General features: G+C 38.2%; 1 protein-coding gene across 1 annotated transcript; it reads left to right on the top strand.

The window, feature by feature from the left end:
- The first annotated feature begins 9,361 nt into the window (after positions 1 to 9,361).
- fgf7 (fibroblast growth factor 7) lies at positions 9,362 to 18,434 on the top strand. The gene is made up of 3 exons (XM_062068153.1): positions 9,362 to 9,647; positions 17,047 to 17,153; positions 17,241 to 18,434. The coding sequence occupies exons 1-3, from the start codon at positions 9,362 to 9,364 to the stop codon at positions 17,454 to 17,456; spliced, it is 609 nt and encodes a 202-aa protein (XP_061924137.1). The 3' UTR covers positions 17,457 to 18,434.
- The last annotated feature ends 684 nt before the right edge of the window (positions 18,435 to 19,118 follow it).

Here is a 19,118-nt window from a genome sequence, read left to right as displayed (position 1 = left end):
TGCATGATATTATTTTATTTGTTGTTTTTTCACTGATATATTTTCTAGGGAGAGGACAAATATTCTCAAAAGTTTTGAAAAATATATTTTGTTTTGTTAAATTCTACAGAAGAATACTAATTTCTTATATTTGTTTCTTGTTTTTGTATGCTATGTGCCACTTAAGACTAATGGCTTTGTAAGGTCATTTTACTTTTAAACCAGTGGTTCTCAACATTTTTTCACCAGAAAACACTTAGCTCTCAGAGTACCATAAGAATGACCAACATTAAAAATCACTAGCGTAGTAATTTTAGCCACTGTAACATTACACAGTTTCAGTTCAATTCAGTTCAGTTCAGTTTCAGTTTATTTAGAACATGCATACGATACAATGTAATGCATCACTTATTTCCAGTTGTTTCGTTGCAGCACGTCCGAAAAGAAGTGGGAAGAATCAGTGCTTTTTTAAACCTACCCCTATTCATATCATAGCAGTTGTATCCCATTTATTTGTCGTTTGTTTGTAACAGAACAGTGAATAAATACATAATAAATACATAAATAAATATACCACAAGTAAGTAAACAAATATTAAATATATAAATAATCATTGTCTCATTTAAAAAAAAAAACAAGGTTCAAGATGTTCATCATAATTGTTCTTCTTTGTACTTTGTGAACACTTGAACAGCCTCTTAAACTGAATCATATTGGTGCTTTTTTTTTTTATTTCTTTACTTAATCCATTCCAAAATGTAATTCCACATACTGATATGCTAAAGGTTGTAAGTGTTGTAAGTGCATACAAATGTTTTAAATTAGATTTTCCTCTAAGGTTATATGTCTATTCTTTTGTTAAGAAGAATTGTTGTACATTCTTGGGTAGCATGTTATAGTTTTCTTTGTTCATCATTTTAGCTGTTTGCAAATGCACCAAGTCTTTGAATTTCAATATTTCTGATTTAATAAATAAATATTGTCTTTATCCAACATTAAGTATTATTCTAATTGATCTTTTTTGTAACACTGTTGGTGAATGAAGCTCACATGTGTTGTTGTCTTCCCATATGTATACACAATAACTAACATATGGTAACACTAGTGAGCAGTAGAGAAGTAGAGTAGAGTTTGAACAGTAACACCGTGTTTGAATATTTAACTAAGTGATTATTTGGCGTACCACTAGATAGAGCCACAGTTTGAGAATCCCTGCTGTAAACTGAACAAAATTGATGCTATTCCACTTTTTTTTAAAATAAAAATCGATAAGAGAATCGATAAAGATCCAAATCGTTAAGCAGAATACTAAGTGGAATCAGAACCGGAAAACATCTTATCAATTCCCATCCCTCCCGGTATGGTATTGTGACAACACTAATGCAAACACATGTGAAGATATGCTAGCATCTACAGTTTGTATGTTAATGCTATCAAGTAGTTTGTCCAAAAATCAAACATCACTCCACCAATTAATATATTTTCAAATGTGTATGAGTTACATTGTTAAAAGTTTTTTTTTTTTTTTACACAGGTTTTTTTAACTTGTTTTTTTTAGTACAAGTAGTATATAGTGATGTTCCCATGGTAAAAGTGCAATTTCAATGTTATGTGCATTTATAAGAAGAAAAACTAAAGGTCATTAGCAAAACATTTATTTATTTCAACAATTTTTTTCTAAAAGACGCATTGAGACTAGAAAGTGTTTATTTGATTGATTCGACAGATTATTCCATTTTTAAAATAATCGATAGCTGCAGCTCTACTTTTATGTCACAAAAGTCCTTTGTTGGAAACTATTGTGCAAACTGTGTCGCTGTGTGAGAATGTGCGTGTGTCTATCAGTAACGGTTATTTTTAGTGGGAGCTAATGTTGTGAGGCTCCATCCCTAGAGATCCCTAATTATCGTGGAATTTAGAAAGCAAAATCTAAACCCAAACATTGTAAAACGGTGCTAAGAATAGATTGACCTAGACATAATTCACTCTCCCAGCATGCATGCAGCCATATCGCTGCAAGACGGAGTGACGAGCACACACACAGTCAAACAAAGCAAAACTTCTCTCTTCAGGAATGCTTTTAGGGTGTTGAGAGGCAACCCTGTTTGGAGGCAGATGTCCATGCAGTAATAGTGGAAACTCATAAATTGCGGAAGGGATTCTTGACGTGGAAGACAAGGGCGATAATTCATGATTCACATGGGAAACAATGAGTACAACCTGATCAACATCCAACCTTTAAACACTTCAGAGATTTCCTGACATTTACGGGATGAACTAAGACAAATGTTTAAAGAGCCAAGTTGTACCTGTAGTTCAAACCTTGTCCAGTATAATTTGAACTACCTTTTGAATGTGTATGTGGTGCAATGTGTTGGACAAGCCTCTGAGAATGCAATGGGAGGCCAGTCAGAATTTGGAGTTGGAACACAATAGAATTGAGCTCGCGTGATAGCGTGTTGCACTGAAATAATCTAAACCCTCACAGACAGTACTGGCTTCAGCAACAGCATTCAAAATAACACTCAGCAATGGAAACCTATAAAGAGAATTGCAAGATTTACAGCACTGATGTCCAACAACAGAGCACGCGACTCATAAAGAAAATGAAACAAAGTAACAGAACGCACTGCAGAGGACTGGGGCACTGAAATCATATTGAGTAAAAAGGATCATCCATCGGGTTACACACTGAGCTTCCTACTGTGAACTGTGTGGGTCTTTGATCCCTGCAGCAGGCTGACATGTGCCTGTGTGCATGTACAACCATGTGACAAGTGTTTATGTGTGTATGTATGTAGACACAAGAGTGGTAGAAACTTGTAAAACAGTGCATGCAAGAAGGAGTACTGGCTTGGGACCCCCATCTTAATCAGTTAATGTCAAGCCCAACCACTAATTGAGTGTCTTGTTCTTAGCTCGAAGGCACTGACTAGGCTAATTTCCAGATTTGTGCCTTCAGCGGAGCTTAAACCTAAAATTCTCTGGTCCAAATAGAGGTCCTGAGTAACTGTCACCTTAGATCAGAGACCAAAGGATCTCGCCATTTAAGTTTTCGGTTGGTCACATGCCACATTCTGCACCACATGGGGGAAAGGTACTTAACTTTCTAATCAAGATTAATAACATAAAGCAAGCTGCATTCTTTGATTATAATATTAACATTATGAAATTGATTTTCTGGATCTGGTGGTTGTTACCAAGACTTTGGCTGTGGTCCTCCTTCAGGAACAAAATATCTTTCTCCACTGATGGTAAGAGGTTCATGGTCATCCAGAACAGTTCAGGAAGTAATCTAAGGAACTGCAACAATTTATTGATTTGATTGCTTCGACTCTTCTCAAGTCCTGGGTTCCTCCAAATGAAAACAACTCAGACATTTTCATTGCATTTGTACAGGGGTCGGCAACCTTTATCACTCAAAGAGCCATTTTGACGAGTTTCACCAATTAAAAGAAAACAATGGGAGCCGCAAAACTCTTTTGAAATTTAAAATGAAATAACACTGTATACAAAGCTTGTATTTGCTTTGTGCTATGTTTAAACCAGGGGTCTCAGACATGCGCCCCGGCCCACTCCTTAACATGACAATTTAATGTTAGTGCAGCCAGCAAGTTTAACATGAATGGTGCATGACAGCGTCATACTTGCCAACCCTCCCAATTTTTCCAGGAGACACCCGAAATTTAGGCCGTGATGGCACAGCCTCTAGCGCCCTCTACAGCCTGCTCAAGCAGCGTGACTGCTCAGCCACACGTTGAATGCAGCTTCTGCTTGCCAACGTTAGAGACAGCAAGGCATACTTGTTCAACAGCCACACAGTTTACACTGACGGTGACCGTATAAAACAACTTTAACACTGTTACGATACAAATATGCACCACACTGTGAACCCACACCAAAAAAGAATGACAAACACATTTCTGGAGAACATCCGCACCGTAACACAACATAAACACAACAGAACGAATACCCAGAATCCCATGCAGCCCTAACTCTCCGGGTCTACACTATACACCCCCGCTCCGATGCACGGAGGGGAGTGGGGAGGGGGGTTGATGTGTGGGGGGGGGGGGGGGTTTGGTGGTAGGGGGGGGGTGTATAGTGTAGACCGGGAGAGTTAGGGCTGCATGGGATTCTGGGTATTCGTTCTGTTGTGTTTATGTTGTGTTACGGTGCGGATGTTCTCCAGAAATGTGTTTGTCATTCTTTTTTGGTGTGGGTTCACAGTGTGGCGCATATTTGTAAAGTAACAGTGTTAAAGTTGTTTTATATGGCTACCGTCAGTGTAAGCTGTGTGGCTGTTGACCAAGTATGACTTGCTGTCTCCTACGTGAGTAAGTAAAAGCTCCATACAACATGTGGCCAGGCTGTCACGCTGTTTGAATAGGTTATAGAAGATAATAAATGCAGTGCTAACACGGCATGCCCTTAAATTAATTGTTATGGTGAAAATTGGAGTATACTAGCCCCGGAAATTTCTAAGAGAGGTAATGAGAATTGTAAGTGTCCTGGGAAAATCGGAAGGGTCGGCAAGTATGCAGCTTAGCCGCATCAGAGTGGTCAAAGAGCCGCATGCGGCTCCGGAGCCGCGGGTTGCCGACCCCTGCATTTGTAGAATGGTCAAAATGTGGCTTTAATTCTGATGAGATCAGAGGTGAACTTCTTCTTTTTTGGTCTTAATTGCTAAGATTTTTTCAAAAAATATTTTCTCCCTAACTTAAGGACAAGACCACTAGGTCAAGCACAGTTAATATAGTGGTTCTGTTTCCTTTCTAATCAGGAGACTGAAATTCATCCATAATCTCAAATGTCATTTCAATCATTAGCAAGGTCTGCAGCAATTTTAATTTCCAAAAGCTAGAGGTTTGTTGTTTTCAAACTTGGTACAAAGGATTACAAATGGCAAACATTTTTGTGTAAATGTAAGTGTGTAAGAGTGTATATCATCTCGGGCGAGTATGTAATTTACTGCCTTTCAATAAATGTAAGATGGTAAATAAAATGTTGGTCAAAGGTTACATCAATACATGTTAGTTTTTTAGGCACTCTAATGGTCACAATGGTCTGTGAAACTTTCAGTAGTTATATATCGCTTCATGTTAAAGCATAATACCTGATTTTGTTTGCTTGAGGTAGGGAGATTCAGTCCATACACTTCAATATAGTGTTTCATCTTTCTTCTCGTTCCACTTTATATTTGATTTGTTAACAAGGAAGTGACCACTCGTTGTTGACCAGTTAATGGACAGCGATGTCCGACCTACCCAAGTGAACCGTAATTCTGTGACTGGAACCCAAACAAAAGAGTTCTAAATTGCGGGATAGTACAGGTCTATTATTGGGACTTCAATGAAGAGTATACACCATACTGAAACAAGGATTCACAGGTCTGATCCGACTACTTTAACTCTGTAGGTGAGAAAACCTGTCTGAAAACTTCAAGATGGACAGAACACAGCAACAGGAGGATGTCTATGAATGTTGTCATTCATCCAGGTCATTGTAATCTCAGGGTGTTCAATCAATCGCAACTGGACTGTTCGGTTTGTCTTTGAAGGTGTCTCGCCTCTCAGCCGAGTCGGCTTCATCAGTTCATGCTCATAGACTTAAATTGGTCAGATCTAGTCTTAGACTTAGATTGGTCAGATCTAGTCTAGCGGCTGGTGCCAATAGTCTAGTTTAGACTAGATCTGACCAATCTAATTCTAAGACTAGATCTGACCATCCTAGTCTATGAACATCTTCTAGGACAAACCAAACAGTCCAGCTGCAATTGATTGAATGCCTTGAGACAACAACAGGAGGTTATGTATTCATTGAGGTTTTGTCAGTCTGTCAGTCAGTTAGTTATGGGCAGATTTGGATTAAACTTTCAGGAAATGTCAGAAATGGTATAGGAAGCAAGTGATTACATTTTGGGGGTGATCTGGAAAATGTATTAGTTATGTTCAGTTATGTTTACGTTACAAGGCTCAATTGCTCTGTGTGTGTATGCTAGCAACCAAGCCTTTACCCACAGAGACAAAGAGAGTGGATGACAGACAAAAGCGCTTACTGGTTTATTTCATTCCGTGGGATATAGAGCCTGGCGGAGGTCTGCGCTCTCTGAGTACTTTTGTTATTGTTTATTGGATCATTTTAATGGACCTTATATTTAAAGATAATTAGCAATTCCTCCTGTTATTTATGCTTTGTAGAGTGTCCTCGAGTGCTAAGGTAAGGGTCTATAAATAAAAGGCGTTATTTCTTATTATAAAAATTCTACCACATGAGACCCGTTTTCAAAAGTTTTCATTCCAAAATCCTATAGTCAATTATACAGTTTTCCCAATATTATATGTTCATGTGTGAATGGCGTCTTAGTCCATGCTTAAACTCTTGACCATCAAAGTGACACTCAATTAGGCCTGAGCAATATTGCATAAAAATTACATCTCAGTTTTTTTTCACCAAAACTTCAATTTACGTTTATTTACGATTTTTTCTCCCTACTTTTTAAAGAAACTAAAGAATACAAATCGCAAAGATAATTCAAAACAAGTTTTCCTTTTATTCGATCAAAAACTAGTAGTTTGAAATGACACTGCATATACTGCATCTTACTCCGAGCAAAATTCAGATATGTATAATGTTATTTTTTGGCCAAATATAACTTTTACTTTTTATGGAATATTTTTCAAAGAACTACATTTAGAGCTTCCTCTGGGAGGCTTTACTTCTGTCTTGAACAAATCACTTCTGTTAACAAAAATGCAAATAAATAATCATCTCCAACATTGAGATGAATAAAGTGCAAACTTTAAACTTCTTTTGTGGATGATACCGCAGGCTTTTTCATTGTACATGCACCACATCTTGGCGATGCGTAAACCGACTGCTTTCGGGATTGTTCTGTAAATTGTGCTCCTTTTTTATCATACATTGTATCTTACTATTCCACCATAGTAAGATGCTTTAGCGGGTGGCATGTTTCTTCTTGCTGTCTTGTTTGCCTCAAAAACAGTTGCATTTCCTGCACTTGACTAGAGGCGTGTTTCAGATTTTGGAATACGTTTGTTGTTCTGCTGCCTTTTTTAAACAAACTTTGCAGCTTGCAGTCATTTGAACCACGCCTGTTTCCGCAAAACCAAACTACTGACACTTCTTTTCTTTGAAACAAATGTCTCGCTCTTGTTAGTGTTAGCGCCAAAAAAATAAGGAGGAGAGTGAAAGCTATGGAATGCTCCTAAGGGTAAAAAGTATGCCAGATCAAGAGGAAAAAACTTTTTTTTATTTTTTTTTTCAAACCGTGCGCAACAAAAAACTCAAATTTATCAATAAAATCTATATATCGCCCGGCCCTACGCTTAGTCTTACAAATGACCAGAAATTATAGGTAGGTCACATTAAGATCAAGAGACAGGCTGGGTTCAATACAAACAATGAAATGTTATTTCACAAAGATAAGCAATTTTAAAATACTCAGCAAAATAAATGTGCCCCAGACAATTTTTGAATATGACTAAATAAATGTTAAGACCACTGCACTCATTTATTAATTCACTCTTTTAACAAAAAGTGCCAACATGTTCAAATCAAAGAGGATGAACAGTCTTTGAACCATGTGGCCACTCCCATAAGAGCCTCGAGGAATCCAGCAAGGTGCTATCTTCCCAGGACCCTGCAGTGGTAAATGAAAAAGTTAATGAAAACTTCTCATTAACTAACATAAAAAATGCTGTTGGATACACATCACAGTCTATAAATTTGAACGTCCAAGTGTGCAGACCAGACCATGAAAAGTCCCTGAGGTGATTCTAGGGGCAAACAAACCAACCAGAGGGACACCCAATAGATCTTTACAACCATTAGTTAAGAGATGAGAAGGATACTTGCTGCAGCCAGAAGTCCAACTCTCTCAGGCCAGCAGCCCTGACCTCCCCAGGGGAGCGCGTCATTCAGGGCCCATATAAACTTTTGAAGTACGGAGTCCAAGGAATTGCCAGGTATGTAAGGCAATAAACTGTGACTTTAAATACAAACACGAAAAGTGAAGGCGTACACGACCCTTGACACTGAGATGACTACCTCTGAACAGTTATGTCTGTTTTCTCCACTTGGATGGATACCTGCCAGCCATAACGTATTGCTTTCCACTATTCCACTATCCCACACAATAAGAAAGAAAGCTGGTGCTCGTCTTTGAAGCGCTCTTATGTCAGACGGTAAATCCTTTACAGCGATTTGGTACAACAAAGAACAACGACTAATTGTGGTATCTAAAATTATAAGTAAGACATTCCCTAAGGTTTAATCATACTGAAAGTATTTGAACAATTACAGCATGTAAAGCAGTCCCTGTGGCATTTGTAACACACTGTAAAGCGTTTGAAGGGCGAGAGGTTTCGTGGAAAAAGGCAGACGTTGTTGTAGGTCTGCAACAATGTGTGCAAACCAAAACACTTGAGTCCAAAAGTTGAGGACGGAGAGGCTGCTATTAAGAGTTTATAGCTCCCTCTCATGTTTTGAGTGTGAGAGACAGCGAGAACCAAACGGAGGGTGTTACTTCACTGCATCTCAGCCAGGGACAGCTGACTGGTTGGGATCTAATTGCTCTCAAGTGAGGTCGGCGGGAGGCATTTATGTAAGCGACAGTGGAGGATGCACAGAGTCTCTGTGCCAGAAGCAGGCAGACATCCTTGGGAACTGAAGCTCTCTTCTCTTTGGACTTATTTTAAGTGTTTTTATTCAAATTGCTGAAAAACGGAATACATCTCTGGCAAGTACTGCCATCACATGTAAGTCATATTTTGTTTCTTGATTTGAAAGCACATATTTGTGATGACACATGTTGATTCACAACTGTCGATACTGTAAAGCAGTGATGTAATTTATTACACATGTAAGCACATGCCTGTCAAATTACACCCAAATAGTGTGTATTTATAGCCAAGAATTACTCTAAATCTCACACATAAAGCTTTTCAGCTATTTAGCATGTTGTATACACAATCATTATTATTTTGATCAGCTGCTTAGAACAGGCTGAAACAAGTGGTTGTGACAAGTTTGCATAACATTTCCTGACATGCTCCATTGTGCCCTTTGACAGACTGTGGTCTTGAGAAGATGGAGCAGACAGTGTGTAGCCTCACTGAAGACTAGGAAGAGCCATCAGACAAAAACACCGGCAAAAGATTGTAATCAAATCTCAACATCAACACGCTACAGAAGTTTTCCCTCCTCAACCAGCCTGACTCAACGTCCTGCAGGGGCTCCCTGCTGCAAGAGCAGTGACCCAGAGGTTAAACTTGAGTGACGGGGTCCAGTTGGATAACCGCATCAATCTCTTCGTCCATTTCAGTATGTTGTTCATTGATCCCAACTGCATTGTATTATAATGCGCAAATGGATACTGACATGGAACCTTCCAAAAGTTTTCTCGGGACTGTACCTACATGCCATCTTCCTGTTCAGCAGTGTGTGTGTGGTCTACAGTGACTGCACTCCGGTGCAACTTGCTGCCATCATGAACTGTTCAAGACATGAGCGTCACACCAGGAATTATGACTACATGGAGGGAGGAGATGTGCGCATCCGACAGCTGTTTAGCCGCACGCAGTGGTTCCTGACAATTGACGACGAAGGACACATCAATGGGACTCAAGACCCGACCAACTGTTACAGTAAGGAGGACTGTTTTGTTTACTAAAATGTATAGCAAAACATAGCACGCAACAGTTGATAAGCAATTAATGTTAGTGTCGTGGAAGGATATATTGCATGCGGTATCAAATAATCATAGTTGCATGTTACTAACACATGCAAAGTCTCTGGTGTATTACAAAGTATTCAGTAACAAATGTGTCCGCATCATTCAATTTACTACATCATGAGCTTAACTTTATGAATTATTGTGACCACTTGGGTGTTGCCAAAAAACAAATTAACACTGAGAACCATAATAAGTCTGTCATAAAAAACCTACCATTGTTCTCTGAGTCATTTTACTTTTTCAATCCTTTCTAACATTTCATACTACAAAAAGTATGTTTGATCCATGCTGATATTGTATTGGATTAAAATCGGCATCCGACATTACTCAAGGCTCCATATCCGTATACTATAGAAAGTGCAAAAGTTTAAACGGGACACTCCTAAAAACTATATGGTTGGTTCCACTGAAAATCATGCAACATATAGCCATGTTTGTCTAAAGTGTTACTTTTTCTCCCTTAGCCTTTTCTAAGCCTTACTGATTCTGTCTTTGACTTGAGATCATTTAGAGAAAATAATTAATATTGCTCACTTCACTTAATAAGAATTAGACTTAAACTTAGACAAACTTTATTGATCCACAAGGGAAATTTTTCCACACAGTAGGTCAGTTACAAATGATGGAAAGGATAATGCAGGTATAAAGTAGACTAAAAATGTACCATAGTAGCACTATAAAATATAACATATATGTAATATTTACATATTATATATACAGTATATAATATATACTGATATATTATATTATTATGTTTATGATATTATATTATATTGTTATATAATATATATACAATACATAACAAATCCCAATTACCATATGTGCAATATTACAGTATATGTAACAGCTGCAGCAAAAAAAAGGGCAGCATAGAATAGAGAGTAGAGCCAGCAGAAAATATACATTATAAACAAAGAGAGGTAGCTAACATAGAAGCGGTCAGGTAATAGACAGATATCATCTATTGCTGTATGGCGAGTGATTATACAGCTATGTCTATATATCTATACAATCTAATTTGACTGCATTAATGTCATTCCTACACTGCTCACAACCCCGAGTGGGAATATTTGCATGTTATCTTGAGATTGCTTGATATGCTGTGCTGTATTAACCAGCTTTGTAGCCCTCAAATCATTAAAATTTTTGGTCATTTTCCCCATAAAGCATCTCTCAGCATTTGCACTATAATTTCTGTGACAGTTCCAGTGAACCTGGTTCAAGATGAAGGCAAGAGGGAAGTTTAAATTCCTGCAGGCCTACTAGTTATACTGTATCTATTCAAGATTAGTTGTAAAAGTTCTTCAGTCCGTCAAGGTGCTGGCAAAGTGTTGCTGAATAACAGCTTTATTGAGTCGTGTGTCCTTGTTAGTGCAGCCAGAGTGACAGCTTTAAAACAAAGCAGGTAGCTGCGGGGGCCCTTCAAAACCATAACAAGTCTGTAATGAAGTTAACTGAGGGGCTAGTGACAAGCACGTGTGACCTTACACATTTTTCTGTCTTATTTACTCTCCCTCAAAACATATTGAGAATAAAACAAGGAATGGGCACCAAAACTCAACTATGACAACCTCCTGATTATTTTTACGTAGGGAAAGCGGTCTAAAGTGGAACCACGTCGGAAAAAAAGTCCACATTACAAAAATAATGGCCGTCAACACAAGTTAACTGTGGAATGTTCAACGGTGGTTGTAGAACAGAAACAGTGTCATCCAAAATGGGACTTTGCAAAAACAGTCGCTCACATTTATAAATGTTTGCTTTTAGGTGAAGTTTTATGAAAGTTCATTTTTTAAGACGCCACCGGGAATCTCACGCTAAGAATGTTCTAACTGGAATGTTTGGTATAGTATGACAGCAGAAGGCCTCAAAGCGGGTGGGAAAGATGTTTGTCGACGGTTGGCAACAAAAACAGAAACAATGATTCAGTCTTTTGTGGCTAACAATTGCACGCAAAGAGCACACAGACATTTAGCAAACAAGCCTTTAATTTGACCTACAGTGTGTACATTTCTATATCAGTTGTAAGTATAACAAAGGCATTGTTTTGTACGAAACAAAAAAGAACCACAATGTGAAACTGACACTAGAAATTTTTTTGGCTTCTACATTCCAAACTGGAAGCATGGCTACGGAGTGTATTCTGCTTTTTTGTCATTTCAGAGAGCATACACTGTTATCTCCGATAACAACTTGCTTTTCCGACTGTCCCTTTGAGATTCAAGGAAAATAACAAAACGGTGCTGTAGCGATCATTATAAAAAATAATCATTTAAAAAACATTACATGCACTATTACTGTCAGGTATTGCAACAGTTTCTGGGACAATTTGGTTTTTAGTGAGTAATCCAAAAAACAAACAAAGTGGCAGGACAAATGAGATCGCAGCTGGTTTTACTTTAAACTTATAAACAGTAATTGTCAGCACATGAACATTAAAGTTTAACTCCGTGGGCAGTGCTTAATGTGAGTTTGCAGCAAATAGAATCGTGATTGCAATAAAAAGGAGCAGACAAACTTCTGCCAGGTTAATTAAGAACAAAGTAAACCGCAAGAGGACAAATGAAAAACATGAACTTTGTGTTTTATAGTTTGAGGGGGAAAGAGAGGGATTTCTGCAAAATTAGCTTCACATCACGCACAACATAAAAACGTATTTTAGAAATGACTAATGCAGACCTGCAAATAGTAGTGTGTATTTTGAAGCTAAAATAACTCGACAATGGATAAAGGCTTAATGACTTACCATCATTTACAATTTTAACACACAGGACCGGATGTACCAAAGGTTTGGTTTGCATCTCTTCGGTCAGCAAAATAAGGAACATGTGTCTGTCTTCATGAATATGCAAAATATATGCTGATTATCAGAACACACGCTATTTTAGGAGGAAGAGATGTGAATACATTTATTCATCGTGTGCAATATGAATTATCAAGGCTGAAATTGTTCTGGTGGCTCTATTTTACATATTTATTCAGCACGTCTCAAACAAATGTGCAAAATGACACAGTTACACACACAGCTGTGAGAAAAGAGGGCGACCACGCTGCAGAAACAGCTGGACAGAAAATCCCTCTATATAGACTGCCAGAAATAAAGAAATAATCGATATATCGTCTATTCAGCAATATAATTTTATAGCTGCTGTATAACTTAAGGAGCTGATTAAAACAAATTCAATTGATGCGTTTTGGTATTTGCTGGTGTGTTTTTTTTAATATATCTCCTATTTGGAAAAAACGTCTTGCAAATATGCACTTCCTTGCTTTTGGATCATTCCAGTTGCATGAATGTGCTGCACAAAAAATTCCAGTTGCATGAATAGTCTGCACAAAAAATATCAATTGTATACTCAGTCTTAGTAGGTCACACGCAACACGCCCACTTATAGTACACATCATTCTTATTGCACACGGTGTTTAGCTCATTATTTTTGGAACTTATGGCTTAAGCCATATCGTTTCCATATCATTTGCTTAAATTGCACAGAATTAGAGATGTAACGTTCGCGAACGGGTCGAGTCTTTTGAACGGCTTTTTCAAGGAATCCATGAGAACTGATTCGCAGTTGTAATTAGTTTTTTTTGAGAGCTGTTTTTCATGCAAATTGTCCATGCTGCTCCCTCAGGATCAGAATCAGAATCAAAAGCTTTATTGGCTTTATTTATTTAAGGAGTAATGTTTAATCATTACTGGTGCCTTTTAGTAACTGTCTTTGGAATTAGAATGAGATTTTAGCAACTGGAAAAGGAAACAAAATTTTAAAAAGTCAACGAAACGTTGCATTTGGATGCACATACGCGCAATCCGTGGGGGCGGCAAAGTGACGTCACTGTCAAAGAATGGGGATATGGCACCATCTTGTGCAATGATTACAATGGAAATATATATATATATATATATATATATATATATATATATATATATATATATATATATATATATATATATACACTACCGTTCGAAAGTTTGGGGTCACATTGAAATGTCCTTATTTTTGAAGGAAAATCACTGTACTTTTCAATGAAGATAACTTTAAACTAGTCTTAACTTTAAAGAAATACACTCTATACATTGCTAATGTGGTAAATGACTATTCTAGCTGCAAATGTCTGGTTTTTGGTGCAATATCTACATAGGTGTATAGAGGCCCATTTCCAGCAACTATCACTCCAGTGTTCTAATGGTACAATGTGTTTGCTCATTGGCTCAGAAGGCTAATTGATGATTAGAAAACCCTTGTGCAATCATGTTCACACATCTGAAAACAGTTTAGCTCGTTACAGAAGCTAAAAAACTGACCTTCCTTTGAGAAGATTGAGTTTCTGGAGCATCACATTTGTGGGGTCAATTAAACGCTCAAAATAGCCAAAAAAAGAGAACTTTCATCTGAAACTCGACAGTCTATTCTTGTTCTTAGAAATGAAGGCTATTCCACAAAATTGTTTGGGTGACCCCAAACTTTTGAACGGTAGTGTATATATATATATATATATATATATATATATATATATATATATATATATATATATATATATATATATATATATATAAAATCCTTTAATTTTCTCAAAAATCGACAGTGCACCTTATAACCCGATGCGCCTAATGCACATATACATAATATACATGGAGGCAGCTACATGCATTATGGACATAATGTTTACAGTATTTGAGTGTAGTAATATGTTCCATCTTTGCACAGTAGCGACTCTGTCCCGATATAATATTATTGGAACTGCATCTTCTATCTATAAGAGCATGACGCTGTGCTTTCTAACACATACATATACTATATGTATCAAAGCTACCATTACTCAAAGCAATCCAACAGGAAAATTTGCAGTAATTAATGAACAATATCAGTAAATTAAATTAGTAAAAATGTGCAAACGTGCTACAACTGCTTGTGCTTTGGGATTACCTGAACAATAACAAAGCAGGGATGACTAACTCTGAGCATGCTCTAAAGGGGCGGTTGTAGTCAGTCAAAGAGTGGTGCGCATAAACAACATTCCAAGATTGGGAGACTATCATCTGTTTGTGATCTAGCCAGTGAGATCAACACTGCATGCTCAATGTCAGTCTGAAAAAAATTAATAGAGGTCTTCCCTCTTTCTTCCAGCTGTTGGGTCCAAAAATGTCTGCACTTTATTTTCACCAATGAGTATTTGCTTGCTATAATGTGCACAATCTATCACTTTAATAAATGCCCTTTTTTTTAACAAGGGTTGACTAATCCATGGAGTTATAAGATATTTCATTTGAAATACAAAACCCAAAACCATTGAAGTTGGCACGTTGTGTAAATGGTAAATAAAAACAGAATACAATGATTTGCAAATCCTTTTCAACCTATATTCAATTGAATATACTGCAAAGACAAGATATTTAATGTTCGAACTGAGAAACATCATTTTATTTTGTAAATAATCATTAACATAGAATTTAATGGCAGCAACACATTGCAAAAAAGTTGGCACAGGAAAATTTTTACCACTGTGTTACATGGCCTTTCCTTTTAACAACACTCAGTAAACGTTTGAGAACTGAGGAGACACATTTTGAAGCTTTTCAGGTGGAATTATTTCCCATTCTTGCTTGATGTACAGCTTAAGTTGTTCAACAGTCCGGGGTCTCCGTTGTGGTATTTTACGCTTCATAATATGCCACACATTTTCAATGGGAGACAGGTCTGGACTACAGGCAGGCCAGTCTAGTACCCGCACTCTTCTACTACAAAGCCACACTGTTGTAACACGTGCAGAATGTGACTTGGCATTGTCTTGCTGAAATAAGCAGGGGCGTCCATGAAAAAGATGTTGCTTGGATGGCAACATATGTTGCTCCAAAACCTTTATGTACCTTTCAGCATTAATGGTGCCTCCACAGATGTGTAAGTTACCCATGCCTTGGGCACTAATACACCCCCATGCCATAACAGATGCTAGCTTTTGAACTTTGCCCCTTTAACAATCCAGATGGTTCTTTTCCTCTTTAGTCCGGAGGACTCGACGTCCACAGTTTCCAAAAACATTTAGAAATGTGGACTCATCAGACCACAGAACACTTTTACACTTTGCATCAGTCCATCTTAGATGAGCTTGGGCCCAGCGAAGCCGGTGGCGTTTCTGGGTGTTGTTGATCGATTGCTTTGGCTTTGCATAGTAGAGTTTTAACTTGCACTTACAGATGTAGCGACGAGCTGTAGTTACTGACAGTGGTTTTCTGAAGTGTTCCTGAGCCCATGTGGTGATATCCTTTACACACTGATGTCGCTTTTTGATGCAGTACCGCCTGAGGGATCGAAGGTCACGGACATTCTTTGGTTTTCGGACTTGCCTCATACGTGCAGTGATTTCTCCACATTCTCTGAACCTTTTGATGATATTACGGACCGTAGATGGTGAAATCCCTAAATTCCTTGCAATAGCTCGTTGAGAAATGTTGTTCTTAAACTGTTTCGACAATTTGCTCACGCGTTTGTTGACAAAGTGGTGACCCTCGCCCCATCCTTGTTTGTGAATGACTGAGCATTTCATGGAAGCTGCTTTTATACCCAATCATGGCACCCACCTGTTCCCAATCAACCTGTTCACCTGTGGGATGTTCCAAATAAGTGTTTGATGAGCATTCCTCAACTTTCTCAGTCTTTTTTGCCACTTGTGCCAGCTTTTTTTAAACATGTTGCAGGCATCAAATTCCAAATGAGCTTATATTTGCAAAAAATAACAAAGTTTACCAGTTTGAACATTAAGTATCTTGTCTTTTCAGTCTATCCAAATGAATATGGGTTGAAAAGGATTTGTAAATTGTTGTATTCTGTTTTTATTTACGGTTTACACAACGTGCCAACTTCACTGGTTTTGTGTTTTGTACATGTTGCCTCTGCTGCCAACAATGTAACTGTGTGTACTGCATACAAATACACAAAAGTGAACTATTTGTTGCTTGTAATGCATAAATGCGTGTACTCTGACAGTTTTGAAGGGCGGGCCTTGAGTATGGCGTGCATATCTCGTATAACAAGGTTGTTTTCTCAATCCCAGGGGAATTGGCCCTAATCTGTTTCCCATATGTGCAATGGCATATAGCTTGTGGCTTGTGTAAAGGCCAGGCAGGTCAACTAACAAGCTTGAATGAAGCCAGAGAGGCCACTTTCAAATTAACCACAGGAACTCGTGTCTCGTTCTGTTAACGAAGACAAATGATGAGGGTGGAATCACTGGTTTCTGGAGTGAAGGCTGGATGTCAACTGCATTTTAACTAATCTGTTCTATGTCTCCATTTTCACACTGCTTGATAGGCATCCTAGAGATCAGGACAGTGTCTGAAGGGGGCATACTGGCCATCAAAGGCGTAAAGAGTCAGCATTACATCGCCATGAACAAGGCTGGGCAGCTGCAGGCCAAGGTACTTCCTCAAAGTGAAAAAGATACAATGCTTATGGCAACAGCACAAGCCTGAACTTTAAGTTGCCATTCTTGTGACATTTTACAGAGGATCTACAACGACAACTGCAACTTCAAGGAGGTTTTCCTAGAAAACTTCTTCAACGCTTATTCCTCCACAAAGTGGACTAAAAACGGCAAAGAAATGTTCATAGCGCTGTCTCAGAAGGGGCGGCCATTGCGAGGGAAGAAGACGAGGAGGGAGCACGTGGCATCGCACTTCATCCCCATGAAATGCAAGGAGGAGGAGAGAAGGGCAGACTAAGACAGAGGACTCATATTTGTACAACTTCAGTTACCAAATATTTTAATGGACCTTAAAACTTATCACCGGCCACACTACACACTTCTGAAGATGTACAGTATAAGTTATTATATACACAGTATACAGAAGACAATATTGGGAGTTTGGACACAACTCTTAATTGATCAATTAGGGGTTGGATTGGAAACTGAATCCTCATCCAGACATAATAGACATTTGAAGTGCATCTAGAAAGAATTCACTTTAATTTTTCCGCATTTTGTCATGTTCCAGCCTTATTCCAAAATGGAATGAATTCATATACCCCATAATGATAATGTGACAAGTTTGATTTTTTTTTAATTTTGCAAATTTATTAAAAAAATAAATAATCACATTTACTTAAGTATTCACAGCCTTTGCTCAATACTTTGTTGATGCACCTTCGGCAGCAGTTACAGCCTCAAGTCTTTTTGAATATGATGCCACACACTTGGCACACCTATCTTTGGGCAGTTTCTCCACTTTCTCTTTGCAGCACCTCTCAAGCTCCATCAGATTGGATGGGAAGTGTTGGTTTTCATCCATGATGTCTTTGTACATTGGTGGTGACCAAGAAGCCGATGGTCACTCTGTCAGAGCTACAGCAGAGGAGAACCTTCCAGAAGGACAACCATTTCTGCAGCAATACACCAACCAGGCCTGTATGATATAATGGCCAGACGGAAGCCGTTTTTGGTAAAAAGTTTGCCAAAATGCACCCGAAAGATTCTCAGACCATGAGAAACAAAACCCTCTGGTCTGATGAGACAAAGATTGAACTCTGGTGTGTGAATGCCAGGCGTCATGTTTGGAGGAAACCAGGCAGCGCTCATCACCCTGACAATACCATCCCTCCAGTGAAGCATGGCGGTGGCAGCATCATGCTCGGGCAATGTTTTTCAGCGACAGGAACTGTAACTCTAGTCAAGATAGAGGGAAAGATGAGTGCAGCAATGTACAGAGACAACCTAGGTGAAAACCAACGCTTCACATCCAACCTGATGGAGCTTGAGAGTTTCTGCAAAGAGAAATAGGCAAATATGCCAAAAGGTAGGTGTGCCAAGCTTGTGGCATCGTATTTAAAATGACTTCAGGCTGTAATTGCTCCCAAAGGTGCATCAACAAAGTATTAAGCAAAGGCTGTGACTACTTACCGTATATTACCAAATAGTAGCCCGGGCGTTTATTTCACAAAATGGGGTCAGACCCCGGGCGGCTATTAGGACATGGGCGGTTATTTGCACAAGGCTTTTATTTATTTGTGCACCAGCCTGCACCAGGCCATTATTTGGTTACGGTAGAATTGTTACTGTCCAGTATTATTTTTCGTACAAAAAACTTTAAATGTAAAAGCTATTGTAAACATACAAACAAAAAAACAAGAGACCAACATGAGGTAGGCTATCAAAAGACAAGAGATCAACAAGGCCTCAACATGGCAGTAGTGCAACAATTGTCAAATAGAATACCAATACTAAAAATAAATAAACTTTTTAAATAAAGCAGCCTACCGGGAAAAATAAAATTATGGTACCAAGTACTCAAGTATAAAACCCACCATCAAAACAGAACAATAATACTGTCACTTAAATAAAATAAAGGCTACAGTACTCCAAGTTTTAAATAAAGCAGCATACGTGA

The sequence above is a fragment of the Entelurus aequoreus genome, linkage group LG02 (genome assembly GCF_033978785.1).
Source record: "Entelurus aequoreus isolate RoL-2023_Sb linkage group LG02, RoL_Eaeq_v1.1, whole genome shotgun sequence".
NCBI lineage: Eukaryota > Metazoa > Chordata > Actinopteri > Syngnathiformes > Syngnathidae > Entelurus > Entelurus aequoreus.
The sequence above is the reverse complement of the archived record's forward strand: the minus strand, read 5'-3'. Positions and strand labels throughout refer to the sequence as shown.

Excerpts from the sequence above, each read along its gene's own strand:
- fgf7 (XM_062068153.1), top strand. The coding sequence starts at position 9,362 with ATGCGCAAATGGATACTGACATGGAACCTTCCAAAAGTTTTCTCGGGA. Across the intron at positions 9,648-17,046 it reads AGACCCGACCAACTGTTACA|GCATCCTAGAGATCAGGACA; the intron begins GTAAGGAGGACT and ends ACTGCTTGATAG. Across the intron at positions 17,154-17,240 it reads CTGGGCAGCTGCAGGCCAAG|AGGATCTACAACGACAACTG; the intron begins GTACTTCCTCAA and ends GACATTTTACAG.